The 25,394-nt window shown below is 41.6% G+C and overlaps 1 protein-coding gene across 1 annotated transcript in view; it reads left to right on the plus strand.

Moving 5' to 3' along the window:
• Positions 1 to 25,394, plus strand: part of Cht10 (Chitinase 10) — a 356,983-nt gene that overhangs the window by 130,334 nt on the left and 201,255 nt on the right. Inside the window, exon 2 of the mRNA XM_068226063.1 lies at positions 6,575 to 6,732. Coding sequence (XP_068082164.1) covers positions 6,575 to 6,732 — 158 coding nt within the window. The remainder of the gene's footprint in view (positions 1 to 6,574; positions 6,733 to 25,394) is intronic.

Consider the following 25,394-nt stretch of genomic DNA (forward strand, 5'->3'; position numbering starts at 1 on the left):
CACCCATTCAGTTACTCTTTTTATAGTCCAATAGCACTCATTTTTGTCAGCAGGCTTCCATGATCTACCCTATCAAATGCCTTAGATAGGTCAATCGCAACACAGTCCATTTGGCCTCCTGAATCTGCTATATCTTGCTGAAATCCTACAAGCTGAGCTTCAGGGAATAACCTTTCCTAAACCCAAACTGCCTTCTGTCAAACCAGTTATTAATTTCGCAAACATGTCTAATATAATCAGAAAGAATGCTTTCCCAAAGCTTACATGCAATGCATGTCAAACTGACTGGCCTGTAATTTTCAGCTTAATGTCTATCACCCTTTCCTTTATACACAGGGTCTACTATAGCAACTCTCCATTCATTTGGTATAGCTCCCTCAAACAAACAATAATCAAATAAGTATTTCAGATATGGTACTATATCCCAACCTATTGTCTTTAGTATATCCCCCAAAACCTTATCAATTGCAGCTTCTTTTCTAGCTTTCAACTTTTGTATCCTACTGTAAATGTAATTGCTGTCATAGGTAAATTTTAATACTTCCTTAGTATTTGTCACCTTCTCTATCTGAACATTATCCTTATATCAACTATCTTTACATACTGTTGACTGAATACTTCTGCCTGTTGAAGATCCTCGCATACACACTCCCCTTGTTCATTAATGATTCCTGGAATGTCCTTCTTTGAACCTGTTTCTGCCTTAAAGTACCTATACATACTCTTCCATTTTTAACTAAAATTTGTATGACCACCAATTATGCTTGCCATCATGTTATGCTTAGCCAACTTCTTTGCTAGATTCAATTTCCTAGTAAGTTCCTTCAATTTCTGCTTACTTCCATAACCATTTCTAACTCTATTTCGTTCCAACCTGCACCTCCTTCTTAGTCTCTTTACGTCTCTGTTATAATATAGTGGATCTTTACCATTCCTTACCGCCTTTAAAGGTACAAACATATTTTCACATTCCTTACTAATTGCTTTAAACCCATCCCAGAGTCTGTTTACATTTTTTACCATTTTCCAGCGATCATAGTTACTTTTTTTAAACTGTCTCATGCCTGTTTTATCAGCCATATGGTACTGCCTAATAGTCCTAATTTTAATACCTTCCTTTCTTTCACATTTGTTTTTAACTACGACATAAACAGCTTCGTGATCACTAATACCATCTATTACTTCGGTTTCCCTATAGAGCTCATCTGGTTTTATCAGCACCACATCCAAAATATTCTTCCCTCTAGTTGGTTCCATCACTTTCTGACACCTCGTAGTGAGAATTTTGGTTCAATATTCAAGTAATTGCCATCTTCATGTGACGGGATTCCGGACTGGGGTCGAGTTTCTTTAATTTGTTCACCAGTGAAATGAGAGTTAAGTGTATCAAGCGATATTGTTGGAATCGTAGGTTGTTTAATTTTTGCTATTCCTATTGAACGTAATTGATTCCACGCATTAACTGTATTGAGATTTTTTTCTTTGATTTCTGAGATATTTAAATTTACTGCTTCTAATTAATTGTTTCGTTTTGTTCCGTAAATGACAGTACTATTCGGAATCCGTTTGCTCTTTTGTTGCTCTGTACCGGCGAAACAAAGCATCACGGCGGGCCATTGTTGCTTTTATCTCAGTGTTTAACCACGGATAAGGAGAGCGAGTAACCCTGGCCTGCAGAACGAGAGCGTGCTTGTCCTGGAGTCCTAACAATAAAGAGTTAAACCGATGTACTTTTAAGTTCACGTCGTGGAATTGAGTTTATATACTTAGCTTTACACTTCCGCATCCGCAGTGAGTCGCGCAGATAAATAAGATCGTGTGTAGAGAAACCAGGGACAGGGATTTGTCCAGGATTGACAGCCTTATGGGGATTATTTGTCACTAAGTAGTCAATTAGAGTGTGGGTTGAGCTGTTACATGTGTGTACATGATTAGTTGCGTCTAATGGTAAGATAGTCATGTCCATTGAAACGAATTCGAATGCGAATTCGATTCGAGTCACTAGTCTGGGTCAGGAGATTTATGTTAAAATCACCTAGGATTATGATGTTTTCGTAACCTGGTATACGTTTCAGCAGATCCGATTCAAGTGCGTCTATATTTCTTACCTTGGGTGGCTTATAAACTACTACTATTAACACTTTCTGGTGGTTGACAATCGCCTTAAGAAACGTATACCTTCAGTATGCGGGGTGTCATCAGGAGAAGATTTACAGATTATTTTGCTTTTAATGTAGTCCCTGCAGTACACTGACACACCACCGCCTCGTTTACCTGCGCGGCCATGACTGTGTCAAGTACACTCATCTATTTTTACAAGCGCGGAACTGATACTGTTAGTCAACCAGCTGAAAATGCTGAAAGTTGTTGCTGTGAACCTGTGAAGTGGTGTGTATTAAGACAAATAAAAATTCTATTCCCCGAGCCAGAAGAATCAATCAGATGCAGCTAAAATTCCTGGCCCAACTGGGAATCGAATCCGGAAACCTCTGAACGGAAGGCTGTTTCGCTGACTATTTAGCTAAGGAGTCGGGCAAAAGCAATAATATTCATGTGAAAAAAATGTTTCCATTTCCCCAGTTTGTCAGAAAGAAATCAATATGAATTAATACAATGTATGTCAATAAAGATCTACATACTATGCTGTATTAGAATATTCTCCCATCATCCTCTTAAAATAATGAGCTATGAAGCTACATAGTACATTTGTGAACGATTCTCTCTGAAAGTGAACACTAAGCGAACTAATTAATTGTGGCATCGTTATAATCAAGTAGTCTTTTGTTTTCACTTAGATTCTCCATTTGTTACTTCACAAGATTTGAAGCAGGGGCAAAGACACCTGTTTTATGTCGTTTTAATAACCATATCCCTTGAAAAGGTATTCAGAAGTTAAGAGTTGTCAGTAAAACAAAGAACTGAAAATGCTGAAAGTTGTCGCTGTGAACTTATCACAGGGCGAGTAACCGCACACATTTTAAACTAGGATTAAAAGAGACACTTAAAATATGGTACCATCCCAGTATTATCACGGACGCATGCAGGAAAACCCAAAGAAAATCCACAATCCGAAGGGGTACGGAATTCCGGACGGTGATATTTTTGCATCCTGTTGTGGAATGCACTAAATAATGGTTAATAAATTGTTTGGTTTTACTTCCCACTAACTGATTTTACGAAGACACTGAGGTGCTGACATTTCGTCCCACGAGAGTTTTTTACGTGCCGGTGAATCTACCGACAATAGACTGGTGTATATGAACACTTTCAAATACCACCGGACTGAGCTGAGATCGAACCAGCCAATTTGGACTTAGAAAGCCAGCGGATCTATAACGTCTCAGCCACCCAACTCAGTAATTAAATAAAGGAGGATAGAACGCAAACAGACAGATACCAAGCCATGTCCGAACTATTTCACATGAAACTGATAATAGTCATATAATCATTCCCGATCATAATGATTATTTCTACATAGGATGTATATATTGAGATGAGTTGTGGCAGTTGAGATTGTCACCTCCAAGCTCATGGCCAGCGAGGGTGTGATAGCTCACCCTGTATTCACGTCACGAGCAAGAAGCCTTGGGGCAGGCCTTCCATCATGCATGTCGCGAGGTAGAAGGTTGACTCAGAGCCTCTTCTTCGCGAAGGATATTGACAGACTTCACTGTTCTAAACATGTACAAGCCAGGATATCACCGCTTTCCCTGACATTACGGAAGTCACACACTTATATCACCCCACGTTTTAGAAGAACATAATGATTTCTCACTTCTCCTGACGTTCATGTAGCACTGCTGAAAAACATCGCCTAATTGGATGAATAACTTTGGTTTAGAATGTTACATGAACGGTTGTTGGGGAAGTACCTTCCAAATATTTAGAAGTACACTGTATCTTTACCATGTACAAGACGACATCCATGGTCGGATATAGAACGACATGGCTACGCGGTACGTGTCTTGTAGTTGTAAGCTTGCTTACGGGAAATTATGGGTTCTGAACCCAAACGTTGGTAACCCTGGTGTTTTCCGGTGGTTTCTCATTAAAAATGTACATCAATCATGTTTGTGGTGCTTTTAGTCATTTGCCGCTAGGAACTATTCCGACATTCTCCCGGAACCGAGGTGAGGAAGTGCGTATTTGTATTGCATTCGCGTCTGCTTCTAAGAAGATATTCCAATAATGATAATGTTATTGGCTTTACGTCCCACTAACTACTTTTCGGTTTTTGGAATCGCCGAGGTGCCGGAATTTTGTTACGGAAGAGTTATTTTACGTGCCAGTAAATCTACCGACACGAGGCTGACGTATTTGAGCACTTCCAAATTCCACTGGTCTGAGCCGGGATCGAACCTGCCAAGTTGGGGTCAAAAGGCCAGCGCCTCAACCGCCTGAGCCACTCGGCCCGGCAAAATATTTGTAATGTATTCAGGATATTCGAAATTATGTCAAGGAGGTTATTAATTCAAATATTTTCTCCACTCGGCCCGGCAAAATATTTGTAATGTATTCAGGATATTCGAAATTATGTCAAGGAGGTTATTAATTCAAATATTTTCTCTTCTCTGTATTCACCAATCACTTTTGAAAGCCAGGCTAGCAGTCTTTATTGCAAGCCACCAGGAACACAGGAGGACTGGTAGGTAAAATACTTCTACTATCCAGAACTTAATAATGTTATTTGCTTTACGTTCCGCTAACTACTTTTAGGGTTTTCGGAGACGCCGACGTGCCGGAATTAAGTCCCTCAGGAGTTCTTTTACGTGCCAAGTAAATCTACCGACTCGAGGCTGACGTATTTGAGCACCTTCAAATACCACCGGACTGGGTATCCAGAACTTCGACAGAATGGTTAGCTCTATGCTTGTCCACCTTAGCCCCCCATCTCTCTCCCCCTAAATAATTATTTTCGTAGTAAATGTGAAGAGAACCTAAAGACAACCTCACCCGATGTAGTCGATATCGAGTCTGGATCGTTGCAATTTCCTAGTTCTTTCATACAGCATGTATACTGTACCAAGATAGAAATATCAACATATATGTATGTTGGGTATTCATGCCAAAGGCTGGTTTGATCCTCCACAGCTCCGCCAGCTGCAGCTGTCATAGATAGCCTAGCGTCACTGAAGTGGCATACTAGGGACATGAAGAGTGAGGTAGTTTCCCGTTGCTTTCTTCACTGGCCGAGCTCGATAGCTGCAGTCGCTTAAGTGCGGCCAGTATCCAGTATTCGGAAGATAGTAGGTTCGAACCCCACTGTCGGCAGCCCTGAAGATGGTTTTCCGTGGTTTCCCATTTTCACACCAGGCAAATGCTGGGGCTGTACCTTAATTAAGGCCACGGCCGCTTCCTTCCCACTCCCAGCCCTTTCCTGTCTCATCGTCGTCATAAAGCAAAAAAAAAATTAAAAAAACTTTTTTCTCTGAGCCAGAAGTTGCTAGTACATATCAGTCTGTCAAGCCCAATAAAATGCACGCACCAACCAACCCTATAAGCGATATTTTCACACCATTCATAACAGGGACTGGCTGCATAAAGAATGGTTTACTAGCATCGCCCATACCTCATTCATTTTCATATTATCAAAGCTAAGGATGAGGCTGAGACAGATCAATGAAAGTAACAAATTTATTCTAGCCCATACCAGAAGACATTGAGCACTGTGAACACTACATCCCGCCAACAAAGTCGTAATATCAACAAATACAATATTTAAATAGCATGAAACCTGGCATATTGGGACTAAGCTTCTGGCAACCAGGTGATGTGGAACTCTTCGCTTAGGAAGACTCGAAGTAATATGCGTAATTGTAATCATATAAGCCCATGACTCAAACAGACAGCGACAATGGAAGAATTTTTAATTTCCTTTATGTGTTATGTGTTTAACATCGCACTAACTCCTTAAGGTTCTCGACGACATTGAATAAGGAAAAGGTCAGGACTGGAAAGGGACTGACCTCAGCCTTAATGAAGACACAGACACGCCATTTGACTGGTGTGAAAGTGGGAAATCACGGAAAATCATCTTCAGGGCTGTCGATGTTAGCCATCTCCTGAATATGCATGCGTACAGCTACACGACCTGTCCCTCGTAGCCAAGCAACTGGTGTCACCTTTCACTCGGGAGCCACAGGCGAGATTCACAGCTCGTCTAGGATTTTAGTTCTGGTCCAAGGTTTCGGAGCGGCGATCACCAACGTTTGTGCACTCAAGCGAGGAAGTGTACAGTATAATACGAGAAACACGAAATCCAGGTAACACGGTTAAGGACGTCGTTACGCTGACCACGTACTCTGACGTCCTTGAAGAGCTGAATTGGCCACGTTTGTTTTATTGGGATAGGTGCCCACAACTTGAAATACTTCGGCCCAGCAAATGCGGGAAACCTAAGTAAAAACTGAAGGTAGTGCCTAGTGCCTATCTGCGCTGGGATTTGAACCTCAGATTTCTCAGTAGTGTAGTTTTCTCCTCGGTTATCTTCACGAGTCTTAGCAATTCCGTTCCAGCCCTCATGCGAGGATTTAAGTTCTTCAGCCCAGAGTCAGGAATGGATCTGTCTCAGCAGGGTGGGAGGTCCCTGCCCAAGGCGGCGAGGTGCGGAAGAAGGAGCAAGTGGATCCTGCCTTCATGTCAGTTCTATCCATCTGTCCTGCTGATGGAAAGAGAGATGGAAGCAGGCTACGTGCCGTTTCCCCTCTCTTCCTACCCTTGGTTCAGTGTAATGTGAGTCACGAAACTGCGTAACGCTTTTAAGAAACACAAATCGTTAGTGTAATTCGTGACGCTCCACAATATTATATGATGTTTGGAGTCAGATCACTGCACCCAACTTAAGATCAGGTTTGGCAACCTAGTTCAAGGTCGCAATATTTTCCGCCGCCCTGCCCTGCCCTACCCCGCCACGTTATAAGACGAGCGAGGCAGTGGCCGGGGTTTACTCCTCCTGCCCGCTACCTGGCATCGCCACTCGTGTGCGGCTATTGGCATGGTGCGCTGTGAGCATGCTTAGAACCATCACAATGGTAAGTACCAGTTCTTCTAAGTGTTCGGTGTGCATTAGATAGGTAAGGGCGCGGCTTCGATAACATAACGAGGAAAAAAATGAAACTAGTATCCTCTTTCAATATTATTTACTTCCAGAGAATACTTTCATGAGGTTTTTACAATAACATTTTTATACTGTACAGCGAATAGTTTCCATGATCGGACAGGCCTCCTAAGGAAGCTACCAATGACAGGCTTTACGTGAAATAATGTAGGTAGTTTCATTCGAATTCTCTTTGCCCTATACCTCTCAATGACTTTATTATTATTATTATTATTATTATTATTATTAGTATTATTATTATTATTATTATTTTATTAGTATTATGTCCGGCTCCATGGCTAAATGGTTAGCGTGCTGGCCTTTGGTCACAGGAGTCCCGGGTTCGATTCTCTGCAGGGTCGAGAATTTTAACCATCATTGGTTTATTTCATTGGCACGAGGGCTGGGAGTGTGTGTTGTCTTCATCATCATTTCATCCTCATCACGACGCGCAGGTCGCCTACAGGAGTCATATAAAAAGACCTGCACGTGGCCAGCCGAACCCGTCCTGGGATATCCCGGCACTAAAAGCCATACGACATTTTATTATTATTATTATTATATTATTATTATTATTATTATTATTATTATTATTATTATTATTATTATTATTATTATTATTACCCATCTCCTTTGCTAAATGGTTAGCGCGCTGGATTTTGGTCCAGGGGTTCCTGGGTTCAATTCTCTGTTGGGTCGGGGACTTTAATCGTAATTGGTTAAATCTTCTAGCTCGGAGACTTCAGCACTATAGTTCATTATAGGTAGGACCCCATTCTCACACACGCAGGTCACCTATAGGCAGTTCGTAAGATCTGCACCGGGCCTCACCAGAGGCCATACGCTATTATTATAATAATAATAATAATTATTATTATTATTATTATTATTATTATTATTATTATTATTATTATTATTATTATTATTATTATTTATGAATTATGAGGTAGAGTGGAAAAGGATGAGATACATATATATACTTCACTAGCTACGCTTACAATTTCGGTTTGCTGTTAAAAGCATTGAAGTGGCATTTAGTACCATTATGCTCAATATTTCAATCAATCATAATGCATATCTACATATCTACATATCTACATATCTATGAATCCATCACACACTTGCATGCATAGCTTGCAGGCGTATCGGAAGGTTTCTCTTTACTTATGACTTCTTTGCTTGTATGCCAAAACCTGGGGACGAAGCAGCGACCTCTCCCATCGAAGATGAGTGGCAGAGATTCTTGTTTGTATTCAGCACGCTAGTGACGGACAAGAAGATAGCGCTACGAAAACATTGTTATTATTGTTTAGCTGTAGCAGTTTCGGAAGTCCTGCGAGTTATCCGTAGCTTCTATCAGTGTCTCGGCTGTGAAAGAAGTGCTGAGGTGGGGGAAGGGGAGGTAGAAGTCACTCTACTCCTCTCTGAACGAGAAGTCACTCTGCAGGAACCGTATAGAATTCCCATTAGCTGATGATCGCTCGACTACATGCCAGCATCCAGCAAGTTGCAGTCCGAGAGGCCCAGGGGTCATTCTCCGACTTCATCAGGCTGGTTTGAAATATGAAAAAGAATTAACTCGCTCTAGTGAGGGCAATTGTCAGGTGCCAAGTAAAGTGACATTCATGACAGTGGGATCTGCCATACTGACTACATTAAATTTATTATTATTATTATTACACCGCTTATCCTATATTCTGGAGGGGTCACGGTTGCAAACTATGTCGCACATGTGTATGTGATCCTGTTTTATGGTCGGATGCCGTTCCTGACGCCATCCCTCTGTGAAGGGATGTATTCATTGCTGCGCATTTCTGTGGTGGTTAGTAGTAAAGTGTGTTGTGTGTGTATATGAAGAGCTGTGTATCGAGACAAACACCGGCACACATTTAGGGAGCCAGGGGAATTAACCAAACGCGGCTAAAATCCCCGACCTGGCCGAGAATCGAACCCAGAGCCCTCTGAACCGATTGTCTTGATACTGCCAATTCATACAAAGAGTCGAAAGACCATATTATTATTATTATTATTATTATTATTATTATTATTATTATTATTATTATTATTAATATAGTCGGATAGAAATATGACAGAAGGAGTGAAAAGTGAGTTACAGACGTAACAGCTACATTGCTGGCTAAGCTTACAACTACCTATTGCCTCCAGTCTGTGCGAGGACTGTGGTGCCGTGGGATTTGGTTTGACTTGATGTATGTAGTCCTTATTTTTACCTGAATCTCAGGGCTGGTTAGAGGCCCACTCAGCCTACGTGTTAATATAATTGAGGAGCTACCTGATGGTGAGATAGCGGCTCCGGTCCAGACAGCCAGGAATAACGGCTCAGAGAATTCGTCGTGCTGACCACACGGCTCCTCGTAATCTGCAGACCATCGGGTTGAACAGCGGTCGCTCTGTCGGCCAAGGTCCTTCGGGTCTGTTGTGTCATGGGCTTTGGTTTGCTTTAGTTATTTTATGTATCCCTGGCTAGCGTAGCCGTAAGACCTGTCTGTGTCGGTGTGACGTTTGGCAAATAGCAAACAAACAACAATTTATCCCTGTTTCATAACTACCTTTTACCGATGCATTTATGCGTGTAGTATTTTGGAATGATGTATCAATGGAGGGCGGATTTGTGTGCATTTGTATGCCTTATTCCTTAAAAAAATAAACGTATTCTCTCTTAAAAGATAAATTTCTTTCATGCCATGGAAGTCTAACTGGTGGCCTACAGTATAGTGCATATAATTGCATAAGTATTCAGTTAGTGAGTACGGTATTTCAGTTGTGCGTGCAGTGACTTTGACAATGTGAAAGTGACTGAGGTATGGGTGACGCTAGCGATACTACTGCCTGTGATGAATGGTTGGAGGTGTCGCTGATAGGGTCAGTTGGGTTATGCATTTCAATTGGCTTTGCAGACTGACATGCAGCAGGGGCTTCTGGCCCAGTGAGGAAAGCAACGCGTAACAACCTCCCTTCTTACTTCCTTAGAACGAATTTGCAGTGACACGTAGGCTATCCATGACAGTTGATGGTGGATCTATCTGTAATCCAATCAGCCTTCAGGTTGAGGACATAATTCCCTCCAAAATATCATAAATTAATATTTTACTATGTCCACAGAGATACTTGAAATGCAACGTATAACGCTTTTCTAATTAACACACTTTCTCAAGTGTAATAGACGACTTAGTTATATGTTTTTCTATTGCCTTCAGAAATAAATTGCTCCTCCAGTAAATGTTGACAAGTATTAATTTAATGTAACGAGAAAGAAAGAGAAAATTGCCAAATTGTCGGCAGATATTGGTATGTCACGTGGTCAGTAGGAGGTCTTGAGGCTGCTGCCTATTATATATACGGCGCACCGACACAGACAGGTCTTATGGTGACGATGGAAGAGGAAAGGCCTAGGAGTGGGAAGGAAGCGGCCGTGGCCTTAATTAAGGTACAGACCCAGCATTTGTCTGGTGTGAAAATGGGAAACCATTAAAAACCATCTTCAGGACTGCCGACAGTGGGGCTTGAACCCACTATCTCCTGGATGCAAGCTCACAGCTCCGGACCCTAACCACACGGCCAGCTCGCATGGTGCCTATCATATTAGACAGTTCCTCAGCTGATCTCATCAGGCCCTCAGTATAGGATTTAAATTCTTGGAAAGCATAGGAATCTGAATAAAAAGGTATATGCCTATAAAACATTTCCTGTTCATACCACACATTTGAACAATACTTTTCATTTATAAAGCATTATTTTCAAAGTTTTACTGCAGAACTTAATGCTAGTCATCATCATCATCATCTGTTTACCCTCCAGGTTCGGTTTTCCCCCCGGACTTAGCGAGGGATCCCACCTCTACCGCCTCAAGGGCAGTGTCCTGGAGCTTCAGACTCTTGGTCGGGGGATACAACTGGGGAGTATGACCAGTACCTCGCCCAGGCGGCCTCACCTGCTATGCTGAACAGGGGCCTTGTGGAGGGATGGGAAGATTGGAAGGGATAGGCAAGGAAGAGGGAAGGAAGCGGCCGTGGCCTTAAGTTAGGTACCATCCCGGCATTCGCCTGGAGGAGAAGTGGGAAACCACGGAAAACCACTTCCAGGATGGCTGAGGTGGGAATCGAACCCACCTCTACTCACTTGACCTCCCGAGGCTGAGTGGACCCCGTTCCAGCCCTCGTACCACTTTTCAAATTTCGTGGCAGAGCCGGGAATCGAACCCGGGCCTCCGGGGGTGGCAGCTAATCACACTAACCACTACACCACAGAGGCGGACACTTAATGCTAGTACTGTACATAATTATGTTGTTGAGTTTCCATGTATACAAACGCACTCCCTAGTTATCTTTTTAAAGAGTTACAATTTGCTTTAGTCGAACCGACACAGATAGGTCTTATGGCGACGATGGGATAGGAAAACGCTAGGAGTGCGAAGGAAGTGGCCGTGGCCTTAATTCATATACAGCCCCAGTATTTACCTGATGTGAAAATGGCAAATCACGAAAAACTATCTTCAGGGCTACGGACAATGGGGTTCGAAACCACTATCTCCCGTATGCAAGCTCCCAGCTGCGCGACCTTAACCGCACGGCCAACTCGCTTGGTTGACTCCCCATTCTCATTTTCTGTACCAACTAATGGTGAAAATGATTACTTCCGGTACTTATTTTAAACTGGGTATATATACCTGTCGTGTTAAGGTACAGTAATATAAGTCAGCGCCAATCTTTCAATTGCATATTGCACGATCCAAATGGAAAAAATCATGTCCCAGTAGCTGTCTTTACTATGAGACGATTAAGGTTAATTTCCTAGAATTTTACAGATGTTTAATGCTACTCTTGTGAATTCATATTACTTCATGTTGACATTCAGTGAAGCAGCTAATACTCATCAGCGTTTTGATAAACACGGTGTACGTGTCCAACGTCATTGCTGGAGCGGAAGAATCAGTATATTGACTCACCCATGAATAAAGTGACACTTCCTCTAACGACTTATTTCCAGTGACGTTCAGCTGGCACTTTGTTAGTAAACCAGAGAGAAACGCTTGTGATACGCAGATTTTAACACTATTTACATGATTTTGGGCGAAATGACTGAGTTATTTTGTCACTAGTTTTCCGCCAAGTCGGCCGCGATTCGAATCTCGTCCAGTCCAATTGAGATGTTTCCAAATGGAAGTTTTCATATCCCAGTAGATGGTATTCCACGTAAAATTATAGGTTCTATAAATTATCGCTTAAAATTAATTAACATTTACATTAAATGCTTGCTTACAATTACCTGTCATTTTTAGCACGTTTATTTAGGTGCTCTAATGATTTTGAGCTTCTGCTACTAACTCCTCTGTATCATCTCGCAATTCTAACGAGTGGCAGGGAAATGATACCCGTGGGATACTTGCATTATAATAGTAGATAACCTCTTTAAGTGATGTTTTGAACAGTAGACAGCATATAACTAATGAGCCACCTCACATGATCCTGTGGAAGGGAAAGAGCCTGCTATACATGCTCTAAAAATGAAATTAATTCGGAACAAAATCAGCAATGATGCCGTAACTGGATGATGGCCATCATCATCATCATCATCATCATCATCATCATCATCATCATCATCATCAATTATTTGAAATTTTTCAGTCTGTGGAAACTAGTGCAAGATTAATACGAGTACAATTAGAAAATACGTGGAAAGAAAACATTTAATTAATTTAATTTATAGGCAGTCCACACTGGATAGCTGAGGAAAGAGGAAGCATGATAGGAGTGCATCATTGAGATAATTTCAAATATTTCCCATTTATTAATAAGTGTTACACGGATTTTTTTACATAAATGGTTTTACATTTGTTAATAATCTTAATCAATTCTTTACATATAATAATAATAATAATAATAATAATAATAATAATAATAATAATAATAATAATAATAATAATAATAATAATAATAATAATGTGTGATTTGATTAAATCTTTTGGTGTTCTTTCAAGAACGAAACACGTCTTTCTGTTGTAATTAAATGTTTTAAATTTCAAAGTTATATATTATATTATATATAGTTATATATTATATTAGCTACGTCGAAACTGACAATAAAAAGGCTTCCAGTATAACAGATCATGATTATTATTTTTATTTATTTATTTATTTATTTACTTATTTACTTACTTAATTAGTTGCTAATTGTTTCCGCCGCATTAACTCACATAGATTGTCGGTGGCGCTGGGATAGAAAAACGCTGCGACTGAGAAGGTAACGGACGTGACTTTAATTGAGATACAGCTCCCGGAATTTATCTAGAATGAAAACGGGGAACCACGGCAAATCATCGTCAGTGCTGCAGACGGTGGGGTTCAAACCCACCATTTCCCGAATGCAAGGTTACAGCTTCACGTCTCGTAACGCGTAGCAAACTCACTTTATTATTATTATTATTATTATTATTATTATTATTATTACATCGCGTATCCGTCCATTATCCTTCTGCTTCCAAGATAACGGGTTCGACCCCGGCTTAGGTCGGTGTTAAAAATCGATACCGCCTTGCCGTTTGCTTCCGACATGTAGCCTACGGAATACATTTTTATGATTTCTATATTTCAAGCAGTACAATCGCTCACCACATAAAATAAGAATATCGCTTGTCCTTATAAAAGCCGCAGAGAGGTATCACAACATTTTTTTCTGCCTAACATTTTAAAGGGTATAACAGTTAATGAAGCAATAAACTTTAATATTTAAAGGTCTAATTTACACTGTTGGATACGAAGTAATGCATTATATCACGGGGATTCATGAATGTGAATGTGTGAAACACGTACATAGTTTTGTTTCAATTTGCTTTACGTACGACCGACACAAATAGGTTTGAATGGCCACGATGGGATAGGAAAGGGCTAGGAGTGGGAAGGAAGCGACCGTGGCCGTAAATAAGGTACCGCCTCAGCATTTGCCTGGTGTGAAAGTGGGAAACTACGGAAAACTATCTTCAGGGCAACCGACAGTGGGGTTCGAATCCATTATCTCCCGAATGCAAGCTGATAGCTACGTGACTCAAACAAGGCAGCAACTTGCTCTGTATGTAATAGTTTGCTTTTGGGTTTTGATTGAAGAAATATTTGCTATGTATTATTTATAATTTCGGCTCTAAGTTATTGCAGTGCGTTATTTACCTCTCTACCTTATTGTATAATTGTTCTCGACAACGTCAACACAAAGTTTTATCATGGCTCATTATTATCCAATATTATAAAAGCAATATTAATACGGTAATTTTAATGTTGACTCGTTGTCCGAATGGTCAGCGTCCTGGCCTTCGGTTCAGAGGGTCCCGGGTTCGATTCCCGGTCGGGTCGAGGATTTTAACCTTAATTGGTTAATTCCAATGGCACGGAATCTGGGTGTAAGTGTTGTCTTCATCATCATTTTATCCTCATCACTACGCGTAGGTCGCTTACGGGCGTCAAATAGAAAGACCTGCACCTGGCGAGCCGAACCCGTCCTGGGATATCCCGGAAATGAAAGCCATACAACATTTCATTTTCAATGTTGACATGTCTTGTATTTAACGCAGTGTGTCTGTATTGTTTTCTATCAGTTACCTACAGTATCTATTTTTTTAGGGTCTACTGTAACTAGTGCCGAGCTCTGAGGTATGCTGTATTAAGTAACAAATAATTATACTGGCCAGTCCCAGTATTGTCTAGTTTCAGAGATCTTGAAAGAGTCCAAATAACTTAGGAGTTGTTAACCTCACTGTAGATGTAGGATCACCCAATCTGTATACCTTCATACTCTTGGTCTGTGTCCAAGAAGTCGCGTTCTGGGAACTATTAAAAAACCAGGTGAATGGAACGATTCTACACAACACGTTCCCTCCTTCTCGCGTTCCGCATATTGTCACAAGCTTGCTGGTTGTTGTACTCTTCATTCGTGGCTCGAGATTGGCCCGTTCGCATGAGAGAGGTACAGAGATCGGCGTCCCACCCCTTACGACATCCAAACACAGAAACATATGATGAATATTTCATTATTATGTTAATGGTTCATTGTTATCTCCTTAGGCTAATAATAATGTTATTAGTTTTACGACCCACTAACTACTTGCACGGTTTCCTAGGTGCCGGAATTTCACTCCGTAGGGGTTCCTTCACGTTCAAGTAGGTCTACCGATATGAGGCTGACGTATTTGAACACTTAATGCCACTGGACTGAGCCGCGATCAAACCCGTTAACTTGTTTTTTTTTTTTTTTTTTTGGCTAGTTGTTTTACGTCGCACCGACACAGATATGTCTTATGGCGACGATAGGATAGGAAAGGCCTAGGAGTGGGAAGGAAGCGGCCGTGGCCTTAATTAAGGTACAGCCCCAGCATTTGCCTGGTGTGAAAATGGGAAACCACGGAAAACAATTTTCAGGGCTGCCGACAGTGGGGTTCGAACCTACTATCTCCCGAATACCGGATACTGGCCGCACTTAAGCGACTGCAGCTATCGAGCTCGGTCGTTAACTTGGGCTCAGAAGGCCAGCACTTAAACCGTATCATCCACTCACCTATACCGGGGCTAATGCAGTCATCACTTCCACGTATTTACTAAGTGTGAATGTTGTCTAATATCTTGTGTTATTTGTTGTCTATGAGTGTAATTTAAATCACCTGTCATTGCCTCTCAAGTACATTAACGTGCCTCGGGATTTATATCAGCTACCATTCTGTCATTAGTTTGGAATGGTATTTGGTGGAGGGTAAAATCATGTCCCTGATAACCTTCGAAACTCACCGTGACCTGAATTTGGACCACAAATATTGCGTCCTATTACGGTGCGTGAGTGGACTAGCTTGTGAACGACGGAAAATATCCTTAATTATATATTCTGTGAATATAATAATAATTTCGTGTGGCATATTCTGTGAATATAATAATAATTTCGTGTGGCTATTTCTAGCCGAGTGCAGCCCTTGTAAGGCAGACCCTCCGATGAGGGTGGGTGGCATCTGCCATTTCTAGGTAACAGCGTGTTATTGTGGTGGAGGATAGTGTTATGTGTGGTGTGTGAGTTGCAGGTATGTTGGGGACAGCACAAACACCCAGCCCCCGGACCATTGGAATTAACCAATTAAGGTTAAAATCCCCGCCCCGGCCGGAAATCGAACCCGGGACCCTCTGAACCGAAGGCCAGGGCGCTGACCATTCGGACAACGAGTCGGACATTCTGCGAATGAACGCCGTTCTGGTTGCGTAGCGTAGATGGTTGAGTTACTCCTCTCAACTAACAGTTTCCGGAGCAAATCCTTACGCAGTCGGTTGGCATTTAAGCGAGTTTAATATGTGAGACCAGTGTTAATACAAGTTCTGGCACGTTAAAGAACCACTTTCGTGGGAAAAATTCCTCTTAAATGTCTCTTAATATAAATAGCAATTTCAAATACTGCACAGTATATATCATTAAGAAGTATTCTTACTCCGGATTCCATTCCTATCAGATGGGGGTCGATGTGAGTAGCTCAGACGGTAGAACGCTATTCCTTACTTTATTTGTATGAATATTTCATAGGATTCCTTAGTTGGAGTTTACATCATGAACGGCGATCAGGTCATTTTCTTTCCTCTGTATTGGTCTGAGTCGCGAGATAATCTTTCCTGAATGTGTTCAAAATATTGAAATAGGAACTCGAGACTTGTAACGCTGACGTAAATTGAGACAGATGGGCTGAGTAGTTTTCGGGCTTTCTGAGCCCAATTTGGTGGGTTGGATCCCCGTTCAGTCCGGTGGTATCTGAAAGTGCTCAAGCATCTCGGCGTCTCCTCAAACCGCGGGACGTAAAAGAAGTAACATTATTATTATTATTATTATTATTATTATTATTATTATTATTATTATTATTATCATCACCATCAAGATCATCTGGCTCCATGGCCGAGTATTCAGAGTTAAGTTCTTCGTTTCAGAAGGCGGTGGGTTCAATTCCGGGCTGGGTCGGGTATTTTAGCTACTTTTGGTTAATTCCTCTGACTCGGAGACTAGGTGTTTGTGTTTTGGCTCAATATTCATTCCTTCTTATTCACACAACACACCACACTACCTACCAGCACACACACAAGGGTGAATACATCTCTCTAAATATGATTTTCGTCAGGAAGGGCAGCCGGCTGTAAAACATACGAAAAGCGGTGGAAGAAGAATAAAAAAGCAAGTTGATTATTTATTTATTATTATTATTATTTTATATTATTAATAATATTATGAGGTCCTTAACCCTTCACAGTACAAATAATACCCACCCATCAACTCTCAACAATGTCCGACTCGTTGGCTGAATGGTTAGCGTACTGGCCTTCGGTTCAGAGGGTCCCGGGTTCGATTCCCGGCCGGTTCGGGGATTTTAATCTTCATTGGTAATTCCAATGGCCCGGGGGCTGGGTGTTTGTGCTGTCCCCAACATCCCTGCAAATCACACACCACACATAACACTATCCTCCACCACAATAACACGCAGTTACCTACACATAGCAGATGCCGCCCACCCTCATTGGAGGGTCTGCCGTACAAGGGCTGCACTCGGCTAGAAATAGCCACACGAAATCATTATTATAACTCTCAACAATGGCTGAAGTTTGCACAACACATACTAACATGTTTTGCGGGTCAGTATTACCGTCATTTGCCGACCTGTAATGTAGAATAACATGGTAGTGGATTTAACAACGTAAAATGTCCCCTGTGCTAAGGGTGGCCAAGTCAAGAATTGTCTCAGTTGTAGTAATAATAATACAAATGAATTTTGACAAGACGGAATTAATGACAAACATCTAAGAGGCTCCAAAATATCTCAATATGAAATGTGGAAAAATTAAGAAAGTAAACAAACTTAAATATATCGGATAAATAATTCAGCCTAATGGTCTTCATAAAGATGCAAACAAAACAATATGAGAAGAAATGGAACTAGCTTATCAATTAACTGAAGATATTTACAACAAATCCATGTCAATAAAAGCAAAACTTCAACATTAGAACACCGTCATAAAACCGGAGTGCCTGTATGCAACTGAATGTTTGGTCTTAAACAAAAAAGGAGAAGTTGATGAGAACAAAAGAAAACTACTAAGGTTGGTCCAAAGAAAAAGAAAAATGAATGGAGGAAGAGGAACAATCAAGAAATTTATTTGAAAAATCAAAATCTTTCTGACAGCATCAGAAAAAGGAGGATTGCCTTTTAAGGCCATTTGGTCCGGATGAATCCAGAGAGGCGAACGAAGAGAGTATTATTTAATCATTTCGATAAAGGAAAACCAAAACACAAATCCGATGGTTCATCAAAGTTAAACAGGATATGGATGAGATGGGGGTCACAAGAAACGAAATATTATACAGAACTATTTTCAGAAAACGGATAAAGGAGTTTGGGGGATTCGAAGAGGAAGAGAAGAAGCAAAGGAAATCTGTCTGGATGGAGAAAAGAAGGAGGGAAAGTAGTGAAATAATGAAGAAATACTGGAAGACAAGGAGATGAAGAAAATCATTTACTTCGCGTGGTCCACGTATGTTTATGGTCTACGGAGATGCTAAGGTGCCGGAATTCTGTCCCGTAGGAATTATTTAATGTACCAGCAAATCTGCCGACACTATGCTGGCGAATTTCAGCACCTTCAAATACCACCGGTCTGAGACGGGATCGAACCCACCAACCTGGGCTCAGAAATCCACTGCTCTACCGTCTTGAGCCACTCACTCATGCGAGCTGTCTCAATTATATATCAGCGTTGCTATAAGTCTTGAGTTCCTATTTCCGACTTTTGAATAAAATCAAGAAAGAACAATACAGTGGAAGGAAAATAAGCTGGTCGTCTTAGATGATGTAAATTCCAACTAAGGAATCCTACTTAAAGACCCAGACAAACTTTCAGTTTGAATTGTATATTCATATAAATACAGTCAAGTCATCTCCGTACTGGCTATGAAGGTTGTTGTGACTTGGGCACTATGTGGGACAGAGTGGTTAGCAATACAATTTCTTCACACATAGTTCTTCCCAGTTAACATAGCTCCCTTAAACGAGAAGGGATTGTGAATAAAGTGCTGGAAAGAAGTCGATTTTTGCAATGGAGTAATAAAGATTTTACACGTGCCACTGAATTGTTCAAATGAGTTATATTCTGAATTATAAAATATTCACAAGTTGCATTTTGATTTATTCAGAATTACGTCCATGGGTGTTTAGGCTAAGGAAGGTCGTGGAAGATGGAAGTGGAGGATATTTCATCTATAAATATAAACATGACGTCAAGAAACGGAAGAAAATTGAGAGAAATGACAGAAAAATGCTTTACATAATTTAAAAAAGAAAAAGGAAAATCAATTTTTAATATTATTAATTTAATAGCTCATTTTATGTGTTGTAGAAACATTGAAGGTGTGGGAGTGGGAGGTCAAGTATCATATTTCATCTTTCTCACAAACTTTTCAACGATAATTAGCGTATTTCTCTTCGAAAAGGCTAATTTTGATAATAAATTTATATAACTTGAAGCTAAAAAGATGTATTTAGCCTTTCGTTAGTGTGTATTTTTCCCATTATAAACACCAAAGCAGTAGTTCCCCTCTGATTCTATCTGTAGCACTAGCAAGTCATTTCCATTCGTAAATGCTGCTTCCAGAACACGTTCCATGTCACTATTGGGTCTAAACATTTCATTTTAAGTATGTTATTAATTATATGCAGTATATGGATTTTCTCTGTTTATAACACGTGTGACATGGTCCGACTCGTTGGCTGAATGGTCAGCGTACTGTGCTTTGGTTCAGAGGGTCCCGGGTTCGGTTCCCAGCCGAGTCGGGGATTTTAATCGCTTCTGATTAATTCTTCTGGCTTGAGGACTGGGTGTTTGTGTATGTCCCAACACTCTGCTCTTCATATGTAGACAACACATCATAATACCAACCACCACAGAAACACGCAATGGTGATTACATCTCCGTATATGTTTGGTGTCAAGAAGGGCATCCACCCGTAAAACAGGGCCAAATCCATATGTGCGACGCAGTTCGCACCGGCAACTCCACAGGTGCTGGAAATGCGATAGAAAAAGAAGAACATAACATGTGTGACATGGAGCTAGGCCTGCATGTTGTTTTAACGTAGGATAGGAATAGATCCCCCTGGATCCCAAATCAGATATCTCAACAGTTGACTGAAGCAGTTACAGAGAAACACTGAGAAAATCATCCATTAAAATACTCTCTGTCAGCTCCAGAATTCCCAACTCAGACCTCTAAATTATGTTGCTTTTCAATCTTACCGTGCAGGATTAAAAGTACAGCATGCAGATGACCGTAGGTCTTGTGTCGAGGAGACCTACTCAGGAAAAGGATGGGCTCGGGGGATCAGAAAGGGGGAGCAGCTGACATGAGACACGCGCCGAGATGTTATTATCTTCAGATATAAATAAGTCGTTAACGTTTTGTGTAACACGTGGCCTGATTGCTGCTTGAGGCTTCTTGAACAAACACATGATTACGATGTGTCACATTAAACAAGGCCTTAATGGACTGCTTTAGAGTTCGTGCTATTTACTTCCCACGAGGAAAGCCCAGTGCTAGTTAACTGATTTGTTACCTCAGTAGTTCGACATTGAAAACTTTTCTCCCTGTGGGTTACAAATGGGTAACTTCGGATAGACGAGTGGCATTGTCACTGGGTTTTCACTGAGATGGCCGCGGTTTGAATCCCTTCTAATGCGCGTGGGATTTTTGGAATGGAAAATCGCGTCCGTATGGTTCGGATTCCAAGATCCCATGGCTATGATCACGAAATCTACCACAATTTGTATTACGTCGCACTGACACGGGCAGGTCTTACGGTGACGATGGGATAGGAAAGGACTAGGAGTGGGAAGATAGTGGCTGTGACCTCAATTAAGGTGTGAAAATGTAAAGCACGGAAAAATACCTTCAGGGCTACCGACATTGGGGTTCGAACACACTATCTCCCGAATGAAAGCTCACAGCTGCGCAACCCTAACCGCACGGCCAACTTTCTCGGTGTTCACGATATCAACAGTCACGTAAAACTACAAGTCTACTTTTAGTAACTTTGGATGCAGATGAAGCTAGTCTATAATTCTGGCTACTGGTCCGAATATTCAAGTTCTTCCCAACTTTATGAAGATATGGTAATGATTGACCTTGTGAACTTGCATGCTTGGAAACTGACTGCCGATTAGATTGTCGCGGCACCTGTAAAATAGTGCGTGACCGTAATCATTTGGGCCGAAGAGTGGAATAAAGTAAGCACCCCAGCATCTGTTCGGATGTTGTCGGTAGTACTCGCTATGACTCAACATAAAAGTACTCAATTTAGTACTTCCAGTCCATTCGTTAAATGTGTCAGCTATGATGTTGCTTTTTTTGCTAGTGGCTTTACGTCGCACCGACACAGATAGGTCTTATGGCGACGATGGGATAGGAAAGGGCTGGGAGTTGGAAGGAAGTGGCCGTGGCCTTAATTAAGGTACAGACCCAGCATTTGCCTGGTGTGAAAGTGGGAAACCACGGAAAACCATCTTCAGGGCTGCCGACAGTGGGATTCGAAACCACTACCTCCCGGGTGCAAGCTCACAGCTGCGCGCCCCTAACCGCACGGCCAACTGGCCCGGTGCTTTGATGTTGGACACCTGATCTTTACTGTTAACCTGGTGCTAAAAATTTCAGTACTCTCCGAGAGTTAGATGGGAATATATACAGACAGTCTGGGAGATGGAGGCACATTCGTGTATGTGGGGCTATGCCCTTTCTCCATTCACCATCCCTGAATTGTATCTACAATTTATGGAAAATAAATAAATAAATAAATAAATAAATAAATAAATAAATAAATAAATAAATAAATAAATAAATAATAAACTGCTGAAAATGAAATGACCTGTTAAAAACTTACTGTCTAACGAATCGCGAATTGAGATTGAGGGAATGCGATAAGGAAACCAGAAAGATAGTAAAAGACGTAGCAAACATCATTTCGCTCGGCAGTTTAGGCGACTTTCTCCTAATTTGAGACGCAAATAACATCTCTCGGGGAGTATGGAGAAGTATTGAATGAAGTTAGTCTGAGGCAGAACCATCTGCACATCGTTCAGAATTGAAAAGAAGAACAGATTTTGATATAAATTATTTGCAAGAGATTATACTGCTGCTGATATTTATGATGATGATAGTAATGATTGCTGTTTTATGGGACCTAACTTCAAGGTTATCGGCCCCATATGAAATGATGAACAATGAAAGTTAAAGTTTCTCCAATGGCTAGAGCAAGTATGGATAGGGACCTACGCGAGTAAGCGGAAATTAAATCTACGCATCGTTGCATTAAATTAACAAACACAAAGAATGGTAATTAAAATGTCAATAAAAACAACGAGGCATGCTATTCAGATTATAAATACTGTTGAAAGAGGTATGAAGCTATCGTTTTTAAAAAGGTTATTTACCCGGAGAAATACGAACAGTGAAAAAACATGAATGATCTAGTGACTAATGAACTCAGTGGGTACGTATTCACTGATATACACTGACTGACAGAGCAAATGCAACACCAAGAAGGAGTGGTTCGAAAGGGATGAAAGTTGGGGAAAAAACAGAGATGGCACGGAAGAATAATTGATGTTTATTTCAAACCGATATGCAGGTTACACAATGCGCACGGCATCGACTCAGTAGGATGTAGGACCACCGCGAGCGGCGATGCACGCAGAAACACGTCGAGGTACAGAGTCAATAAGAGTGCGGATGGTGTCCTGAGGGATGGTTCTCCATTCTCTGTCAACCATTTGCCACAATTGGTCGTCCGTACGAGGCTGGGGCAGAGTTTGCAAACGGCGTCCAATGAGATCCCACACGTGTTCGATTGGTGAGAGATCCGGAAAGTACGCTGGCCACGGAAGCATCTGTACACCTCGTAGAGCCTGTTGGGAGATGCGAGCAGTGTGTGGGCGGGCATTATCCTGCTGAAACAGAGCATTGGGCAGCCCCTGAAGGTACGGGAGTGCCACCGGCCGCAGCACATGCTGCACGTAGCGGTGGGCATTTAACGTGCCTTGAATACGCACTAGAGGTGACGTGGAATCATACGCAATAGCGCCCCAAACCATGATGCCGCGTTGTCTACCGGTAGGGCGCTCCACAGTTACTGCCGGATTTGACCTTTCTATACGCCGACGCCACACTCGTCTGCGGTGACTATCACTGACAGAACAGAAGCGTGACTCATCGGAGAACACGACGTTCCGCCATTCCCTCATCCAAGTCGCTCTAGCCCGGCACCATGCCAGGCGTGCACGTCTATGCTGTGGAGTCAATGGTAATCTTCTGAGCGGACGCCGGGAGTGCAGGCCTCCTTCAACCAATCGACGGGAAATTGTTCTGGTCGATATTGGAACAGCCAGGGTGTCTTGCACATGCTGAAGAATGGCGGTTGACGTGGCGTGCGGGGCTGCCACCGCTTGGCGGCGGATGCGCCGATCCTCGCGTGCTGACGTCACTCGGGCTGCGCCTGGACCCCTCGCACGTGCCACATGTCCCTGCGCCAACCATCTTCGCCACAGGCGCTGCACCGTGGACACATCCCTATGGGTATCGGCTGCAATTTGACGAAGCGACCAACCTGCCCTTCTCAGCCCGATCACCATACCCCTCGTAAAGTCGTCTGTCTGCTGGAAATGCCTCCGTTGACGGCGGCCTGGCATTCTTAGCTATACACGTGTCCTGTGGCACACGACAACACGTTCTACAATGACTGTCGGCTGAGAAATTACGGTACGAAGTGGGCCATTCGCCAACGCCGTGTCCCATTTATCGTTCGCTACGTGCGGAGCACAGCGGCGCATTTCACATCATGAGCATACCTCAGTGACGTCAGTCTACCCTGCAATTGGCATAAATTTCTGACCACTCCTTCTTGGTGTTGCATTTGCTCTGTCAGTCAGTGTATTAAGGCTATGTTATGAGAAGCTGATTCTCGAGAGTAATACACACAAAAATTAAGCGAACGGGAAGAAGAAATGATGGTCTGAATATGTAGCCATCTAGCAAGTAAAAGCAATATAAAAGCCTCAGAATTAATTAATGAGGAGGGGATTTTGGAACTTGAAAATGTAACAGTCTGTAATGAAAATATGTGTGTATGCGTCACTTGGGCCTATAATACAGGATTTGTTTTACAATTTGCTTCACGTCATATGTCTTATGGTGACGGTGGGATAAGGAAGGGCTAGGAGTTCGAAGGAAATGACCGTTTCCTTAATTAAGGTATGGTGTGAAAATGGGAATCCACGGAAAATGCAGGTTACCGACAGTGGAGTTCGAACCCACTTTCTCCCGAATGTATCCTGACAGCTATGTGACTCAAACCACACAACCACTCGCTCTGTTTTTGTTCTCTTATACTGAATTAGAAGTCCATCCTGAGTCCATTACAAAACTGTAACAGTTATTCGCTCCCAGATTCATATATTTATCTAAGAACGTTTTAGAGCCAGTTGGTGGTCGCTGCTCCAAACTACTCATATTGCACATGGCAATATAAATTAAAAGTCCAGCGTTATTAAGATCAAAAGAAAAGAAAAGTCTGAGGAGAAAACGTGACTATGGATAGAAATTTATAATTTTAACGGGGTAATTGGATATTTCAGAACATTAATTCCCAAGGAATACCTTATTTACTATTACCACCCCACCAGAAATAACAGTACCGGTACTAGGACTATGTAATGGATACAGTTGTTGTCGGTTTTGTTGTTGTTTTTATTGTTGTTGTTTGAAGATTGGATCATCGTGTTCATCAGTCTCATGTAGTTGCTATGAATATGAATTATGTACGATAAACTATCCTCATGTGGTATCCATGCTAGTGCCAATGTATGCACTGCAATTAAGTGAACTGCGGACTTAAGGAAGACATCTTTCCAGAATTTGTCTGATGTTAAAAGGAGAAACCACTGAATGATGGTTGATGGTGGGATTCTAACCCAGGCATCTTACTTCACGACAATGGGAATGAATTTCATACATTTTACTTCTCTGGTTGTTGCAGTTGTGATTAGCTTACACTTTGGAGAAATCCATAAAGGGAAAATCGACGAACGGTATTAGCTTCTTTCTTTTTGCATTATTTGAAGGCCCGTCAACAGCACATCTTATAAAAGGGAAGCTTGAAGCTTTACGCGATAGTCGATATCGCGATTGTAGCCATGATACTTCCTGTTTAATACTAAATTATAATATCAGATGCGTTT

This window comes from Anabrus simplex, chromosome 2, assembly GCF_040414725.1.
Source record: "Anabrus simplex isolate iqAnaSimp1 chromosome 2, ASM4041472v1, whole genome shotgun sequence".
NCBI lineage: Eukaryota > Metazoa > Arthropoda > Insecta > Orthoptera > Tettigoniidae > Anabrus > Anabrus simplex.